The 17,515-nt window shown below is 37.2% G+C and overlaps 1 protein-coding gene across 6 annotated transcripts in view; it reads right to left on the bottom strand.

The window, feature by feature from the left end:
• The window catches only part of USP9X (ubiquitin specific peptidase 9 X-linked), a 146,854-nt gene that overhangs the window by 48,972 nt on the left and 80,367 nt on the right, over positions 1 to 17,515 (bottom strand). For all 6 annotated transcript variants that reach the window (XM_016943056.4, XM_016943058.4, XM_016943055.4 and 3 more), the window contains exons 16-21: positions 16,845 to 17,187; positions 15,482 to 15,577; positions 14,841 to 15,052; positions 12,822 to 13,062; positions 12,438 to 12,587; positions 11,092 to 11,212 (exon numbers count right to left, since the gene is read on the bottom strand). In XM_016943056.4, the coding sequence (XP_016798545.1) occupies positions 11,092 to 11,212; positions 12,438 to 12,587; positions 12,822 to 13,062; positions 14,841 to 15,052; positions 15,482 to 15,577; positions 16,845 to 17,187 (1,163 nt within the window). The remainder of the gene's footprint in view (positions 1 to 11,091; positions 11,213 to 12,437; positions 12,588 to 12,821; positions 13,063 to 14,840; positions 15,053 to 15,481; positions 15,578 to 16,844; positions 17,188 to 17,515) is intronic.

Here is a 17,515-nt window from a genome sequence, read left to right as displayed (position 1 = left end):
TTCGGGACACTGAGGCAGGAGAATTGCTTTAACCTGGGAGGCGGAGGTTGCAGTGAGCCAAGGTTGCGCCATTGCACTCCAGCCTGGGCAACAAGAGCGAAACTCCATCTCCAGAAAAAAAAAAAAACAAAAAAAAAAACTACGCTTTTCTTTGGGTAAATGAATTTTTACAGGCCTAGAAATAGCAGCCATTATCTTACAAATTTTTCAGTTTGTGTTGAAACTGTCACTTCTCTCTACTCTGAAGGCATAGTGACATATAATGTAACCAATTAAAATATTGTTTTTATAATAAAATATTTATAAATATCTTCTCGTGTCATTGAATATTCATCTATATCATTTTATCTGATTATTAAAATGACAATATTATTTTACCAGTTTAATTCCTATTATTGGGCATTTAGGTTTTTACCTCCCCTCACCTTTTTAAACATCAAAGATCCTAGCAGCTGAATTTTTATAATTTTCACCATGCAAAACCCTGCAAGCATAAAGAAGTTGAACATAATGCCCAAAGACTTGACATACATTGTCAAATTACTCCCTAAAAGCAAACCAATTCATATGCTTAACCACTGTATCTCATAGTAGCTTGCTTGGCTTAAAAATATTCTGAGTGAAGGATGGAGGCAAAGGGGAGTAGGAGGGAAAAAAAAAAAAAAGAAGAGCTCAAGAAAAGGAAGTGGTGGATTTTTTTTTTCTTCTTTGAGACAGGGTCTCACTCTGTCACCCAGGCTGAAGTGCAGTGGCGTGAGGACTGCAGCCTCAACCTCCCTGGGCTGAGGTGATCCTCCCATCTCAGCCTTCTGAGTAGTTGGGAACCACAGGCGTGTGCCACCACGCCCAGCTAATTTTTGCATATTTTTTTGTAGAGACAGAGTTATGCCATGTTGCCCAGGCTGATCTCAAACTCCAGGGGCTCAAGCAATCCTCCCACCTTGGCTTCCTGAAGTGCTGGGATTACCAGCGTGACCCGGTCAGAAGTAGTGAATTCTAAGCAAATCATTTAATGGTGTTGAATTATAGTTTACTCATTTGAGAGATCTGAATCAAAGTTAACACTCAGTGGCCATTCCAGCTCTCATATTCATCCCTGATTATATCATGTTACATTTTATAAAAAATGGAAGCCAGAAAAATTTAAGCCAGTCATAATCTTGTCATCCAGAGTTTATGACGATTTTGGTTTCTTTCTAGCCTTTTGAAAAGATACCTAAGCTTTGGGAAGCCAAGATGGGAGGATCACTGGAGCCCAGGTCAAAACCAGCCTGCGTAACACAGCAAGACCCCCATCACTACAAAAAAATTTTCAAAATAAGCCAGGTGTGGGCCGGGCGCAGTGGCTCATGCCTGTAATCCCAGCACTCAGGGAGGCGGAGGTGGGCGGATCACTTGAGGTCAGGAGTTCAAGACTAGCCTGACCAACATGGTGAAACCCCATCTCTACAAAAAATACAAAAATTAGCTGGGCGTGGTGGCGTCCATCTGTAATCCCAGCTACTCGGGAGGCTGAGGCAGGAGAATCACTTGAACCCAGAAGGCAGAGGCTGCAGTAAGCAGAGACTGCGCCACTGCATTGCAGCCTGGGCGACAGTGTGAGACTCTATATCTCAAAAAAAAAAAAAAAAAAAAAAAAAGTCAGGTGTGGTGGTGTGTACCTGTAGTCCTAGCTACTCTTAGGCAGGAGCCTCACTTGAGGCCAGGAGTTTGAGGTTACAGTGAGCTAGGATCATGCCGCTGCACTCTAGGCCTGGGACACAGAGTAAGGCCCTCTCTCTTTAAAAAAAAAAAAAAAAAAAGAAATGAGAAATAGCATTTAAGCTATGTGTCCCAGGTGAATTAACAATCTCTCTGTGCTTCAGTTTCTCCGTCTTTAAAATACAGATAAAATTAATAATTTCCTTATAGGTATGTTGTGTGGTTTATCAGTGCTAAGAGCTCACAACAGACTTTTACAAAAGATGGTATTACATATAGAGAGGACTGCAGAAGTTTTAAGTTTAACAGCAAATCATAACATGGGCACTTGGCTTCAGGCAAAGATTCAGAATGAAAAGAGGTGTAACATTTGGGTGATCATTTAGCATTTGTGCACTCTTGGATGTATTTTAAATGGAGGGGAAAGATAGAATCATTAGCTTTTTTCCTAGTCATTAACTATACCTTATAGAGATGATGTGTGGTTTAAGTTGAGTTTATCAGTGCTAAGAGCTTACAACAGACTTTTACAAAAGATTGTATTACCACGTTTTAGACACAAACTCTTAAATAAGAAAGGAAGCAGGAGCTCTAAGAAAAGGAAGTGACAGAGAGTGGTTTAATGTTTAATGAATACTAAGTGCCAGTCCCTAGGCTAGGGGTTTTCCATACATTGTTTCATTTAATCCCTGCAATTACACAAAAAAGTTATCATTATAAGGATAAGGAAGCTCTAATAAACTATGAAACTTATGTTTAACGCCATAGAGTAGCAATTAGAAGCAGGATTGGAACTCAAGTCCATTTGAGTCCAAAGCCTATGATTTTCTGCTGCAATACAACCATTACCAGCTTTTTCAAAAGCTGGCTGTTTCAAATTTAGGTATTCTAGTTTCATTATATAAAACATGAAGAAAGCACCCACTTCAAGTTTCTTGCCTTAACTGTCTGACAAGAGCTCATGCTCGCCATCTGGTGGCATTAAGCGCCAATCACAAGATCAAGGATTCAGTGGTGGGTTTGTGTTTTTACAGTATGTTGTGAAGGTTGAATCTGCAGTAAAGCAATGCAAGGACTATTACTGAAATACTAGCAAATGAAACTATGTAAATTCTAAACGATGTAACAGACAAGAATGAAATATATCTTTTGAGAGAAGCCTTAGCTAAGAATCTAATGTGAAATGCTTCTGTCCCATAATAATTGCAAAGCAAGATGAGAAGCCCAACAAGGTGTTTAATTTAGAAAATGGAGGTAATAAAAGCAGAAGACAGCTTTAAAAATTATGTCAACTAAATATGGTGTACTGAACTATATTTATCAGTACTTCATCCCCAAACCCCACTGAGAATGAATGAATGTAAAAATACATAAACTCAAAAGAACATAAAAACAGAAGAGGAAGCAACACATTAAACAGCTGTCAACAAATTACTGAAGGTGTAGTGAAGATGGGGATAGATAGTTGGTTTAGCTGAAGTTGTGAAGTTGGTTTAGTTGTTGTGAAGGCAAGGAGAAGAGGGTGCCTATAAATTAATGCCCCACTAAATCTGAGAAAAGCCAAGGGTATGAAAACAACAAACACTTGGGAAGGCACAAATGATTCGAAGGCCTAAAGACAGAGGCTGAAGACTGATTAAGAAGCCTTTCCAATTCCCTCAGGTTTCAGATTTCTCATTGCTGTAGAGATACAAATACGGAATGGAAGACGACTAGGAAGCTGGAATGGTACAAGCGTGAACCTGTGTTAGTTAACTGCAGGATACAAAAATCAATATACAAAACTAAGTAGTGTTTCCATTTGCCAATAGCAAACCATCTGAAAGAGAAATCAAGAAAGTTATCTCACAATAGCTACAAAAATATAAGATGCCTAGGAATAAATTTAAGCAAGGAGGAGAAAGATCACTACAAAAAAAACTGATGAAAGAACGAACACAGGACACAAATAAATGGAAAAATATTCTATGTTCATGGGTTGGAAGAACAAATATTGTTAAAATGTCCATATTACCCAAAGCAATCTACAGATTGATGCAATCTCTATTAAAATACCAATTATATTCTTCACAGAAATAGAAAAAAACATCCTTTGAGGTGAATCTGCAAGGTAAAACAAAAAAATACAAAAAACACTCCTAAAATTCATATGGAACTACAAAAGACTCCAAATAGCCGAATCAATCTTGAGTAAGAAGAACAAAGCTGAAGGCATCAGCTACTTGACTTCAAAATTTACTATAGAGCAATAGTAACCAAAACAGCATGGTATTGACACAAAAATAGACACAGATCAATTGAACAGAATAGAGAACCCAGAAATAAATCCACATAATCAGAAACAACTGATTTTCAACAAAGGTGCCAAGAACACACATTGGGGGAAAAGGCAATCTCTTGAATAAAAATGGTGTTGCAAAAACAGAATATACATATGCAGAAAAATGAAACTAAACCCCTATTATTCATCATATGTAAAAATAAACTCAAGATGGGTTAAAAACTTAAATGTAAGACCAGAAACTATAAAACTACTAGAAGAAAACACAAGGGAAATGTTTCATGTCATTAGTGTGGGCAAGGACTTTTTGGCTAAGACTTCAAAAGCACAGGCAACAAACACAAAAACAGACAAACGAAATTACATTAAACTAAAAAGCTTCTACCCAACAAAGGAAATAAGACCACAAAAAGACAAATCTACAGAATTGGAGAAAATATTTGCAAACTATGCATCTGACAAGGGGTTAATATCCAGAATATATAAGGAACTCAACAGCAAAAAATCCGATTTTTAAAATGGGCAAAAGACTTGAATAGATATTTCTCAAAAGAAGACATCCAAATGGCCTACATGTACATGAAAGCACACTCAACATAACTAATCATTAAGGAAATGCAAATCCAAACCACAATGAGGTATCACCTTACCACAATTAGAATGAAATAAGGATGACTTGGCAGGGGCACTGTGGTTCACACCTGTAATCCTAGCACTTTGGTAGGCAGAGGTGGGTGGATCACCTGAGGTGAAGCGTTCGAGACCAGCCTGGCCAACATGGTGAAACCTCGTCTCTACTAAAAATATAAAAATTAGCCGGGCATGATGGCAGTTGCCTGTAATCACAGCTATTCGGGAGGCTGAGGCAGGAGAATCACCTGAACCCAGGAGGCAGAGGGTGCAGTGAGCCGAGATCACGCCACTGCACTACTCCAGCATGGGCAACAGAGCAAAATCTCCGTCTCAAAAAAAAAAAAAAAGATTTAAACCTCGGATTCTGATTTCTAAATACCCTTCCTTCTAAAAACTCTGGAATGGCAGATTCCAGAGCTGGGGCAGAGGAAATACTATAGATAAGCTTGAAACATCTTCTCATACCAGAAAATAATAAAGTACAATAAAGTACCTTAAAAAAATTGAGGTTGTATGTCTGGGTCTAACCTATAGGGGCTTCCACTGACCATATCTAGGACAATTGAGCATCAAAATAAATAACCATTACAATGGTTATAACCCAATGAATAAAATAAACCCATAAGAGTGATCATATATGACAAATATAAAGGCAAGAAAACAAAGCACTACCTTACAGAATGTCAACTAATAAATGTAGAAAGGATGACAAAGTTAAAACAAAATTACCATTTTGCAACCATCATAGTAAAAACATTTAGGCAACAATCACAATAGATGATAAAACAAATGTTTGATGAGGAAAAAGATAGTTACGAAGTCTCAAAGCATCTCTCTATACAAAGCATCTCTCTCCTTTAGAGGAGAAACCTGGCAGCTATCAACTAAGTGATCTGGGTTAATGTCACCAAAGACACAGTGACATGTGTCTCTCAATGTGATGCTCTTAGACACATCAACATACAAGTAGTACTCTGTCAAATGTACAACCTCCATATAATCATCAGAACAGATAAGACCCAATGAGAGATATTCAGCGCAACTGACATGTGCCATTCAAAAACAAAGTCACAAAAGACAAAGACTGAGGAACTATTCCAGATTAAAGACAACTGAAAGAGATACCGAATAATTATGCAATGTATGAACCTGGATTAGATCCTCAACCAGAAAACATTGTTATAAAGTCCAATACTGAGGAAAGTGTCAAAATATGAAAATGGTCTGCAGATTAGATGATATTACTGTATATGCTAAATTTTTTTTATTCTGAATAATACTATGTTAATGTAAGTGAGAACATTCTTGTTTTTAGAAGACATATACTAAGCTATTTAGGAAGAAAAAGATGATTGTCTACAACTTGCTCTCCAAATGTTAGGAAACTTTTGCCATCACTACAGCAAACTGTTAATTACTGAATTTGGGAGCCAACTGTATTCTTTGTAAACAGTTTGAAATTATTTTAATATAAAAAGCTAGTTAAAAAAAAACTCAAGGACAGTAGATGATGCTGGAAAAAGAAGAAAACATAATATCCATCAGTAATAGCCTAGAGAGAAATAATTACAGTCTGTTATGCTATAGCACATTTCTATAACCCCAATTAGCTCACAATCAATTGGCAAATATAATGATGTCAGTATAATGCAGAAGGTGAGTTTGTTCATGTGTGATTTCTTCCAGCCAACAGTAGCCAGAACAGCAGAACTGTTAATCTTCAACAAAAAAATTAAAATGAGCAAAGCAAAAAGCCCCCTCAGCTTGGTAGATGTGTAAGCAGAAGCCTGTTTCTTTTTAAAGGAAAATTTAAAGTGAATACTTGCATCAAGGGCTCATCTTGTGAGATACAATCCTAAACTAGACTTTCATGGACCTTGGCAGGTTCTACTTCCCCCTGTGCCTATCTTAATGGTAGCCCATCTATCTCAGAGCTCCACTCTTTTGCACTGTATCTCAGCAATGTCAAGTCAGCATTTCCTCTGTACTGGTTTTGTGTCTTTTTACTATCTCCTGAGGAAGCCTTCAGCCACACTGAAGTACCTGCCTGGACTGTCCAAATTATCTCTGAGGATACTAATTATCATTTTATGAGTGCTCTAATTAAACTATGTGCAAGTTTTAAAGGTAGTCCTATGTTGGGAATTACAGACCATGGAGGAGGAGGAGGGAGCCCAACAAGTGGGTAGAGCTCAGCATAAAGATTCAACTCAAGCAGAGCAAGGAGTGTCCCTGGGGTAGAGACCCAACATTCAGAGACAAGAGTCCTTCTGCATTCAAAGAAAGGGTGGGGGGTGCTGGAGATAACTGATTAAATAGGAAAATAAGTGAGAGGATAACAGAAGCCAGGTTTTTCATCGTCAGAAAAGAGAGTTTGGCCAGGCATGGTGGCTCACGCCTGTAATCCCAGCTACTGGGAGGCTGAGGCAGGAGAATCCCTTGAACCAGGGAGGCGGAGGTTGCAGTAAGCCGAGATCGCGCCACTGCACTCCAGCCTGGGTGACAGGGCGAGACTCTGTCTCAAAAAAAAAAAAAAATTACAAATATAGAAAGGGAGAAAACTAGAATGAAACTGTGATAGGCTGGGATGGGAGGAAGTCGTGTGACCTCATGGTTTTGTAAAAACATACACACATATATATATTCATGTGTGTGTGTGTGTGTGTATATATAGTAATAGACTTAAATGTGGATACACATACACACATTCCTTAGTTCTAACTGCTTAGAGAGCCAGGGAGCAACAATACATCAATAGCAATGAGTGCAATAAATGTCCAGATCTTGGTTTCTAAACACCATTCTCCAGGAAAATAAATCAAGCAGGCCTCCTTGGAGAAATAGCCAATTTCAGGACTGGGGCAGAGAGGGTACAGGATGTTAATCTGGAACTTTTTAAAATTTTTTTTTTGAGACAGCGTCTTGTTCTGTTGCCCAGGCTGGAGTACAGTGGCTTGATCATATAGCTCAATGCAGTCTCCATCTCCCAGGCTCAAGTGATCCTCCCACCTCAGCCTCCCAAGTAGCTGGGACTACAGGTGCGCATCACCACACCTGGCTAATTTTTGAAATTTTTAATAGAAATGAAGTCTGGCTATGTTGCCCAGGCTGGTCATGAATCCTGAGCTCCAGTGATCCTCCTGCCTCACCCTCACAAAGTGTTAGGATTATAGGCGTGAGCCACTACACTTGACCTAATCTTAAACATCTTGAGCCAAAGAGCATACGAGTGCTGAAAGAATAATGGGAACATATTAAAGTAACACAGAACAGTCTGAAAGGACTCCCACTGGCCAAACGAGATCATTTCAGCATCAAGATAAATGATAGTAACAGATTATAACTCCTTGATCATGATTTCATACAGATATAAACGAATGAATAAAATGTCTGATGAGGAACAGTATAAATATTTTCAAAGTACCTCTGCACAAAATACTTTTTTTTTTTCTTCAGACAGAATCTCGCTGTCACCCAGGCTGGAGTGCAGTGGCATGATCTCGGCTCAACGCAACCTCCGCCTCACAGGTCCAAGCCTCAGCCTCCCAAGTAGCTGGGATTACAGGTGCACGCTAACACGCCCGGCTAATTTTTGTATTTTTAGTAGAGACGGGGTTATGCCATGTTGGCCAGGCTGGTCTCGAACTCCCGGCCTCAAGCGATCTGCCCACCTCGGCCTCCCAAAGTGATGGATGATAGGCATGAGTCACTGTGCCTGGCCCAAAATACTTTCAAAGGGAAGGGTAATTTTACAGTGGGAAAGCAAGGAAAAAACTCAAGTGATCACAGTGATCATCGTCAGTAATGGGAAAAATTGAAATTACATACTATCTGACTGGATGCATTGAGAAGAACAGAACATCGCTTCTGTGGTATTTCTGCCAAAGACGCATAACCTGAATACAATCATGATAAAACAAATCTAAACTGAAGGACATTCTATAATTAACTGGCCTGTAATCTTTAAGAGTCAAGGTCATGAAGGTCAAAGACAGTATGAGGAACTGTTTCAGAAGGAAACTAAGAGATACATTAACTAAATGCAATACAGTTATTCGCCGGTATCCATGGGGGGTGGGGGTGCAGGGATGGTTTCAGGATCCACCCTCCCAACACCAAAATCCAGGGATGCTCAAATACCTTATATAAAATGATGTGGAATTTGCATACAACCGATGCACATCTTCCTGTATAAATTATCTCCAGATTACAGTCACGTGTTGCATATGTTCTGAGAAATGCATCATTAAGTGATTTCATCATTGTGTGAACATCATAGGGTGTGTTTACAACAAATCTGGATGATACAGCCTACAACATATCTAGGTTATATATGGTATAGCCTATTGCTCCTAGGCTATAAACCCATACAAGCATGTTACTGTACTGAATACTGTAGGCAATTATAACACAATGGTATTTGTGTATTTAAACATAGAAAGGGTACAGTAAAAATATGGTATTATAATTTTATAGAACCACCATTGTATATGTGGTCTATCACTGACTGAAACGTCATTATCTGGTGCCTAACTGTACATTGTATTAGGTAACACCTAATACAATGCTTACACATAGCTTCATTCGTGTGGATTCAACACAGTACTCAGCATGTGGCAAATTCAAGTTTTGCTTTTTGGAACTTTGAACAATGTTTTTTCCCCCAAACATTTTCAATCCACAGTTGGTTGAATCCATAGATCCAGAACCCATGTATATGGAGGGCTGACTATATCTGAGTTTGAACTATATCTTTTTGCTGTGAAGGAGATAACTGAAAACACTCAATAGAGTCTGCTAAGTAGATGGCAGTAATGAATCGACATTAATTTCCTGGTATAGATGGCTTAATTTTGCTTATACAGACAAATATCCTTGTTTGTAGGGAAAGTATTTGGTGGGCGATGGGACTACAAAAACCAGTAAATTACTCTCAAGTGTTCTTGAATTATACTTCTAATTTTTCTGTAAGATTGTAAGTATTTCCAAAAAATACATTTAAAAAATTTTTAGGTTGTATAGGCTTGAATGATCTGCCAAAACTCTACTTTTTCCCCAAAAGCCCTACTATTTTTAGTGCATAATTTTGCCGAACATTAGGTTTTAAAGGAACACACATATATTAGAACATAAATGCAAGAATGTGTTAGTGAAAAACAAAATCCTGTATATGGAAAAGGATCACTAAGGAGAGAAAGGTCTTGAAATTTTAACACTAGAATATTTGGAGGGGAAAAGCCAACAGAAGAGCTGGAAAAGGTTAAAGAAGCCACCCCAAAGGTGGAATAAGATTAAAGAGAGAAGGGAAGAGAGAAAAGGTAAAATCAGATCTAGTAAATTCACCATCACACTTAGACATTTCAAAGACACACAAAATGCAAAATGCTGGTGAGAAAACTATCAAAGAATACAACTCTCTCTCAACTGAGGAAATCTCCAGGCCCACAGGTGACACACCACAAAACAGACTTAACGCTAAGGCACATCATAATATTTCAAAACGTAAGGATAAAACCAAAACTTCCAGAAACGAAGGTCACATGCAAAGGAATAGAAACCAAGAGGACTTTGGTCTTCTCATCAGCAATGCCACCAGCCAGAAGGAATATATTTTCAAACCTAGGATTCTATACACAAACCATTAATCAAATGTGATAGTTTGCCTACATTCAGATAAAAAATATCTCAAAAAAAAAGTATGTGGGAAGAATAAGTGATAGGTGTACAATCAGGAAAATAAAAGGGAAATTATTAAATCCAGGATAAAAGTTGTCAGTGATCTAGAGAACTATATTTCAAACAATCTTGGAAACGTAAATGTTGAATCTGGATTTAAGCAAATACTGGGAGGATGTGGGGGTATGTAACAGTTAAGTTTTCATCTACACAGCAGAAAATCAGTATATATCTGTAAGTAACAAAGAAATAGCTGTATGAGGACACTCCAGACATAATGGTACATATATATACTAAAGTAAAAGTGAGAAGTTGGAAGTGGTTGTTTCTAAGGATAAAAAAGGAACAATACCGCAGATGACACATGACCCATATTATAGTCCAGGTATAGGCAAACATTTTCTGTAAAGGGCCAGGAAAGTTAAGCAGTTTAGGCTTGTGAACCATATGGCCTCTGCCACAACTCCTGAGCTGTGCTATTTTAAGACAAAAGCAGTCATGTAGACAGAATGTAAACAAATGAGCCTGGTTTTGATCATGGACACTAAAATTTAAACTTCATATAATTTTCATATATCACAAAATATTATTCTTCTAGATTTTTTTTTTTGTAGCCACTTAAAAATATAGCTCTTGGGATGCACAAAAACAAGCAGGGGGCTTGATGTGGCTTGTGGGCTGTCATCTGTCAACTCTTGTTATAGTCTATACCAAAAAGCATGGTCCATTTAGAAACAGAATTTGCTAATATACTCCTTTATTGTCCAGCAAGTACTTGATCATCATTTAAAAATTCTTACCTGGCGGCATAAGTTTCATAAGTACTCTTGCTCCATCTCTAAGGGGTGGCATATTTAGGCTGCTACCTAAGTCTGCAACTTGCCAAAGAAAAGAGATGTATCTGGGATGCAGTGACATTATCTAGAATATAAAATACACAAAATAATTACCTCTAAATTATTTACTCCCGTTTTATAAAAGCCCAAGTAAGTTTCTCTGTGTTAATCCCTATACTTTTACTTATGAAATTTCTACTCTTTGAAATAGTCTGACTTTCCCATCTTTTAATCCCTACAAATCCTTAATAGTGCAGATCAAATACATCATCAAGTCACTTCCAGTCATTTTTTTGTGATAGCTCCTCTCCTGTTCTATTAAACCATTTCTCTCATATATACAATTTAGACTCTGGACATAACAGAAGGCTGCCATGCCCACTACCAAATTCTTAATCCAGTTGTTATAGAGAGCCAAATCCTCCTGACACTGGAGTGGCTGCTACTATTGTAACCATTAAAATTTCTGTGGGGAGGGGCGAAAGGAGAGCTTAAAAATATTTCTTTGGCTATATGTTACTGACAATCTGATAAAGATTACAGGTATTTTCCTACATAGTTCTTGTTTTCATTTATTTATATTTTTAGAGATGGGGGTCTCACTCTGTTGACCAGGCTAGAGCATAATGGCACAATCACAGCTCACTGCAGCCTAGAACTCCTGGGCTCAAGCAATCCTCCTGCCTCACAGCCTCCCCAGTAGCTGGAATTACAGGTGTGAGCCACCATGCCCAGCTCATATATAGTTCTAAAAGAACTATCCGTTTTGTGGTATAAATTTTAGAAAGTGATACAGCTGACTCTTGAACAACACAAGTTTGAACTGCACAGGTCCACTTACATGCAGACTTTTTTCCCAATCAAATGTGGACAGAAAATTCAGTATTTCCAGGAAGCAAAACCCAAGTATATGGAAGGCTAACTTTTTGTATATCTGGTTGCACAGGGTCATCTGCAGCATTTTGGGTATATGCAGAGGTCCTGGAACCAATTCTCCACGTATACGAGGGATGACTGTTTTCCTCTAAATTTATACATCCAATAGTGTTATTATTAAGCTCTAATTGGTTAATTTTATGTAAAAGTAACAATACTATACCTATGGGGAAATTATGTTTTAAATTCCAACTGTGTTACAATTACCTTTTAAAGGGATCCATTCTGAAGTTGGTGGTTAACTGTATATTTATTTTTTTGTCTCATTAAACTGTAAGCTCCTCAAGAAAAGAAAGAACCACTCTATATACTTTATTCTCAAAAACCCTAGCATGATGCCTTACATACAGTAGTTCAAAACTGTATCTACTCACCACTCCAGGCAAACAGCTTTCCACTTCTGGATTGGGACCATCACTGTAATGATTACCATGGTTTCCAGGAGATCCAGTGGAGGAATCAGAAGAGCTATCAGGGCTTGAAGGCATATTGGAACTTATCTGTGTAAGTTTGGCTGTAATAAGCTGAAAATTATATACTATGTTAATATCAAAAACAAGGAAAAATACTTACACAAAACACAAAACTTAGTGATATACCAACCAAAAAATCCGAAAGACTACATGCTATACTTTAATGCTGTAACTCTAACACCTAACACAGTCCCAAACATAACAAATGCTCAATTAGTATTTACTGATTAAACGATAGTCTCTGGTTTGATTTTATTGAAAAATCTGTTAACTATACATACATACCGATTTATCTTTTAAGTTTAATTGTCCAATCAACTTTCTATCATCTGCAGGATCTATCAGCTCACCGCCCACAAAGAGCTCAATTTTTGTATGGGCTACGTTGGCTTTAATACGATTGAGAATACATCGTCGTACTGAACCAATTGTATCATTTGTATGAGACCATACCTCCAAGTCATCAACCTGTCTGCCCTGGTTTGGAAATCGAACTACAAAAGAGAGGTGTTTACCGCGGAATGCTCTGGGGGGAAAAAGAAAGACAGACATCATCATATTCAGCAGACTCTGAAATTTTGTTGCCAAGAAAATAATGCTGGGGATTTAACACTAAGTATTTTCTTATTAAACAAGAGGATGTGAATTAAAGATACTTAATACAGCTTGAGAATCCCTTATATGAAATGTCTGGGACCAGACAAATTTTGGATTTCTTGGATTAGGGATACTCAACCTGTATTACTTTCAGTATCTTGAAAATAAGGCCGGGCATGGTGCCTCATGCCTATAATCCCAGCGCTTTGGGAGGCTGAGGCGGGTGGATCACTTGAGGTCAGTAGTTCGAGATCAGCCTGGCCAACATGGTAAAACTCCATCTCTACTAAAAATACAGAAAATAAGCCAGGCTTGGTGGTGGGCGCCTGTAATCCCAGCTACTTGGGAGGCTGAGGCTGGAGAATCGCTTGAACCTGGGAGGCAAAGGTTGCAGTGATCCGAGACTGCACCACTGCACTCCAGCCTGGGCAACAAGAGTGAAATGCAAAAGAAAAAAAAATATTGCTCCTTTTAACTAAAAATATAAATAATATTTAAAAACATAATCATATTCTATTGTTGTTAGTCTTGTATCTATGGTTGCAGAAAATGAGGTGTCTACTAAAATGAAATTAAATCCAAGATATAACGCTTATTTTTATGCTGTAAAAGCCCAACTCACTAAGACTATTTTTAAATGTAAAAGGTTGGCTGGACGCAGTGGCTCATGCCTGTAATCCTACCACTTTGGGAGGCCAAGCAAAGAAGATCCCTTGAGCCCAGGAGTTCAAGACCAGCCTCGACAACATAGGTAGACCTTGTATTAATAAAAAAAAAATTCAAAAAAAGAAGGTAGAGTTTACCTTTTACATTTAAAAGGTCGTTTTACATTTTGTTAAAAGCATCAACAAAAATGCCACAATGCACTTTATTTTTTTTCTGGAAAAAAGCCTTCATATCAAAATTCACTCCAAAATGCTATTTATATTGGTATAGTACCTTTTTTTAAAGTAAAATACAAAATAAAAATCATATTCAAGAAGCAACTGTATATAATTTCATGATTAATAAACAAAACTCTTTAAAAAAAAATGATGGCATTGACTATAAAAAACATCCCAAAACTAGAAACACCATTTGAAAATATTTGTTATATGCCATGCAAGGCAGCTTTTAAGAGCTCTTTACAGGCCAGGCACTGTAGCTCACGCCTATAATCCCAGCACTTTGGGAGGCCAAAGCAGGAGGATTTGCTTGAGCGTAGGAGTTTGAAACCAGCCTGGGCAATGTAGTGAAACCCCACCTCCACAAAAAGTCAAAAAAAATTAGCCAGGTGTGGTAGCCTGTGCCTGTAGCCCCAGCTACCTGGGAGGCTGAGGTGGAAAGGTCGCTTGAGCCCGCAGTGAGCCATGATCACACCTCGGCATTCCAGCCTGCGTGACAGAATAAGACCTTTTCTCAAAATAAACAAATAAACAAAAACACTTCAACTGCAAAATACCACTGCAACACTTAATGAGTAATAATGTCAAAGACAAAAAGAAAACTAGAAAACTACTTAAGAATGCCTCACCCAAAAAACCAAAAAAAAAACCAGATGGGAGAGTGGGGGAGGTTATTAAAAAAAATTAGATGAAATGAAAATGTTTTTAATGGGCAAAGACAACAATTTTCAAACGAGAAAAATTTCTGCTCTCCTTTTACCAAATGGCTAGGAAAATATCAAATAATTAAGAATTAGCACCAATAGATTAGTTATTCACAAACCTCGACATAGGGAGAATTGTTCTTTCCTCATGATAATCACTGTCACATTCATTTATATATTCCCTTAAAACAGTTAATACTCGAACCATTCGAACAGCTTCCTGTCTTGCACAATTAACACTGTCTTTGTCACCATCCAAAACACACAATGTGTCATAGGAAGCCTTCAGACGATCAAAACAAGACTGAATGAAGTCTTCATGGATCACCACCTACAAATATCGGGCCAAATAAACACAGTTAAAATTGCTTTAAAATGTAAAAACCAAATATTAATCCAATTAAAGATGGCAATGGCTAATTTAATTGTAGCACTCAATTAACAACAGTCATATTTAAGTAGAGAATCCATACAATAATAAAATGTATGTTTATTAAAAGGAAGCTAGCATTACATAAGTTAACAAACATAAATTAGTCAAAAGTGAACTTCAGGATTAGGTGTTAGCATCAAAATGAATTCACATAGACTTTCTTTGCCATTTCAACATATAATAAATAGTTACATTAAAAATAACCCAATCACTTCAAGACAACTATCAAGGCAAGATTCATTTAGATAATATTTTTTTTATTTTGTATAAGAGAAATGGGGGCCGAAAGAATTATATATGGAAGTTTTAATGCACATCAATCCTCACCTGATTGACTTGTAGTCTTGGACCAAGGTTTGTGTATATCTCTTTGAGGAGATCTATAGCTCTGCTGGCAATATCATCATTACTCTGAATCACGACCTGGTTTCAAAATGATAAAAGTATTCATCCCTTTCAACATATATTTTTGTTGGGCATTTAAATTCAAACCATATCCTCAGTTATCTTAAACACACTATTCAATGATTTAATGGTAAGTTGACTTTGATAATCAAGTAAAATTAAGTGAGAAGCACAGACCAAAAGGAAGGGTAATAAATGCAAAATGAAAGTCTCTGAATAATTTAAGAATGAAAGGTACGTTTTTGTAAAAATAAAATACGCTTTGACCACTATTATTTAACCCTATAATTTAATATCTTGATAACCAAGTGAGACACTCAAGAAGAAATTCAAATTAGTTGACAGGAAATAAGAGATTACATGAAACACAGTTTAGCATAAAGGACTACTCCACCCCCAGTTTCTATAAATCTTTATCACTCATCTAATTACATTAGTCGTTTCCAAACTATGTTCAGAACCCTAGGGGACTTTGAGGAAGTGTTTCAGTGTTGGCCCCTATAAAAGGGTTGGGGAGGGGAAAGGGGGTAAGCATGGGGAGACCAAGTAAGAAAACATACTTTCCTTGTTCAATTCAGTTTACTTTTGTAGTGTGGTGCAAATTTTGAGTTTTAAGATGTGTTTCTGCTGTTAAAACAATGTTGAAAACCACATACTTAATTAAAAGCTTTTAAATACTCAAATGCCACAATAAACATCTTTATCTATGGTTTGCAGGAAAATATTTGAGACATCCAAACAATATAAACTGCTGTATAACAGGTCAGATTAAAGATAGGCATAATATACTAGTACTATAAAAATAGATTAGCCTTAAAAAGATAGTATTTTATTCCCCCAGGTATTCAAAAATATCACAAGGTAAACAGTGCCAATAAAGCATATACTCATAATCTATACTAAACACAAGTCCTCTCTTCTGTCCTCTATTTTAGTGTTAAACATTGAAGAGGAGGAAACAGATCGACACTGAATGAAAACTCGGGAAGGAATATTAATATCCACGGGGGAGGAATGAAAGATTTGTATGTTTAGTGCACATCCATGGAATACACAGATACTAAGCTAAGACAAAAGGAACATCAGTGGCAGGAGGAGGGAGAGGAAGAGAGAAGAAAAAGCCCACTGACAGGTGACATAATAAAAATGAACAATTCCTAACTACACCAAATTCCTGAGACAAACATCAGAGTAAAATACACAATTTATATGCAAAATTACAATTCCTTACGTATATGAAAAAGTACATCAGACACCATTTACAGAGTTCCTACTTTTGACTTACCCTCCAAAGGTAATCTAATCCTATTAACTCCAAGTCATCCATCATATAGGCTCTCCTTTTTGCTACTAGTTTTCCTTCTCGACAATTCACAGCTTTGAAGAATCGCTCAAAACACTTCATTCCATTTTCAGTTAACAGAGAAGGATCAAGCTGAAGCACATTACTTTCAAAGAAGTCCTTATTAATATCAGGATCTAAGTCTGGTTCATCCCCCATCAACTTGGAATACCACTTAAAACAGGCTTCACGATCACAAAGGTAAACTGCATTCTCAGCTAAGCATTTCCATATTTGTTTTGCCTGAGGAGCACATAGCCACAGCTGGCCATCCTTCAATAAAAATCTTGAAAAAACATTAAAAATTGGCAATTAGATTTATGTAATTTTTATCCGGAAAGGCAATCTGTATTACCTACAAAATACAGTTATCACCATTATATTTTAACTATAGATAAAAAGATATTCATTCTTTCAAAATAACCTATTTCTCTACTTTTATCTGGTACTAAAAAAAAATCCCCACTAGATATTAATTAATTCAACAAGCACACACTGAACACCCACTTTGTGCCTGAAATGCAGCTAGCTGAATTAGGAATAAAAGATTCATTCCATGAACCTTTAGTTTTTGAAACCAGACTTTTGGAAAGAAGCATGTTTAGTAGCTTGAG

This window comes from Pan troglodytes, chromosome X, assembly GCF_028858775.2.
Source record: "Pan troglodytes isolate AG18354 chromosome X, NHGRI_mPanTro3-v2.0_pri, whole genome shotgun sequence".
NCBI lineage: Eukaryota > Metazoa > Chordata > Mammalia > Primates > Hominidae > Pan > Pan troglodytes.
This window is presented reverse-complemented; position numbering and strand designations above follow the sequence as displayed.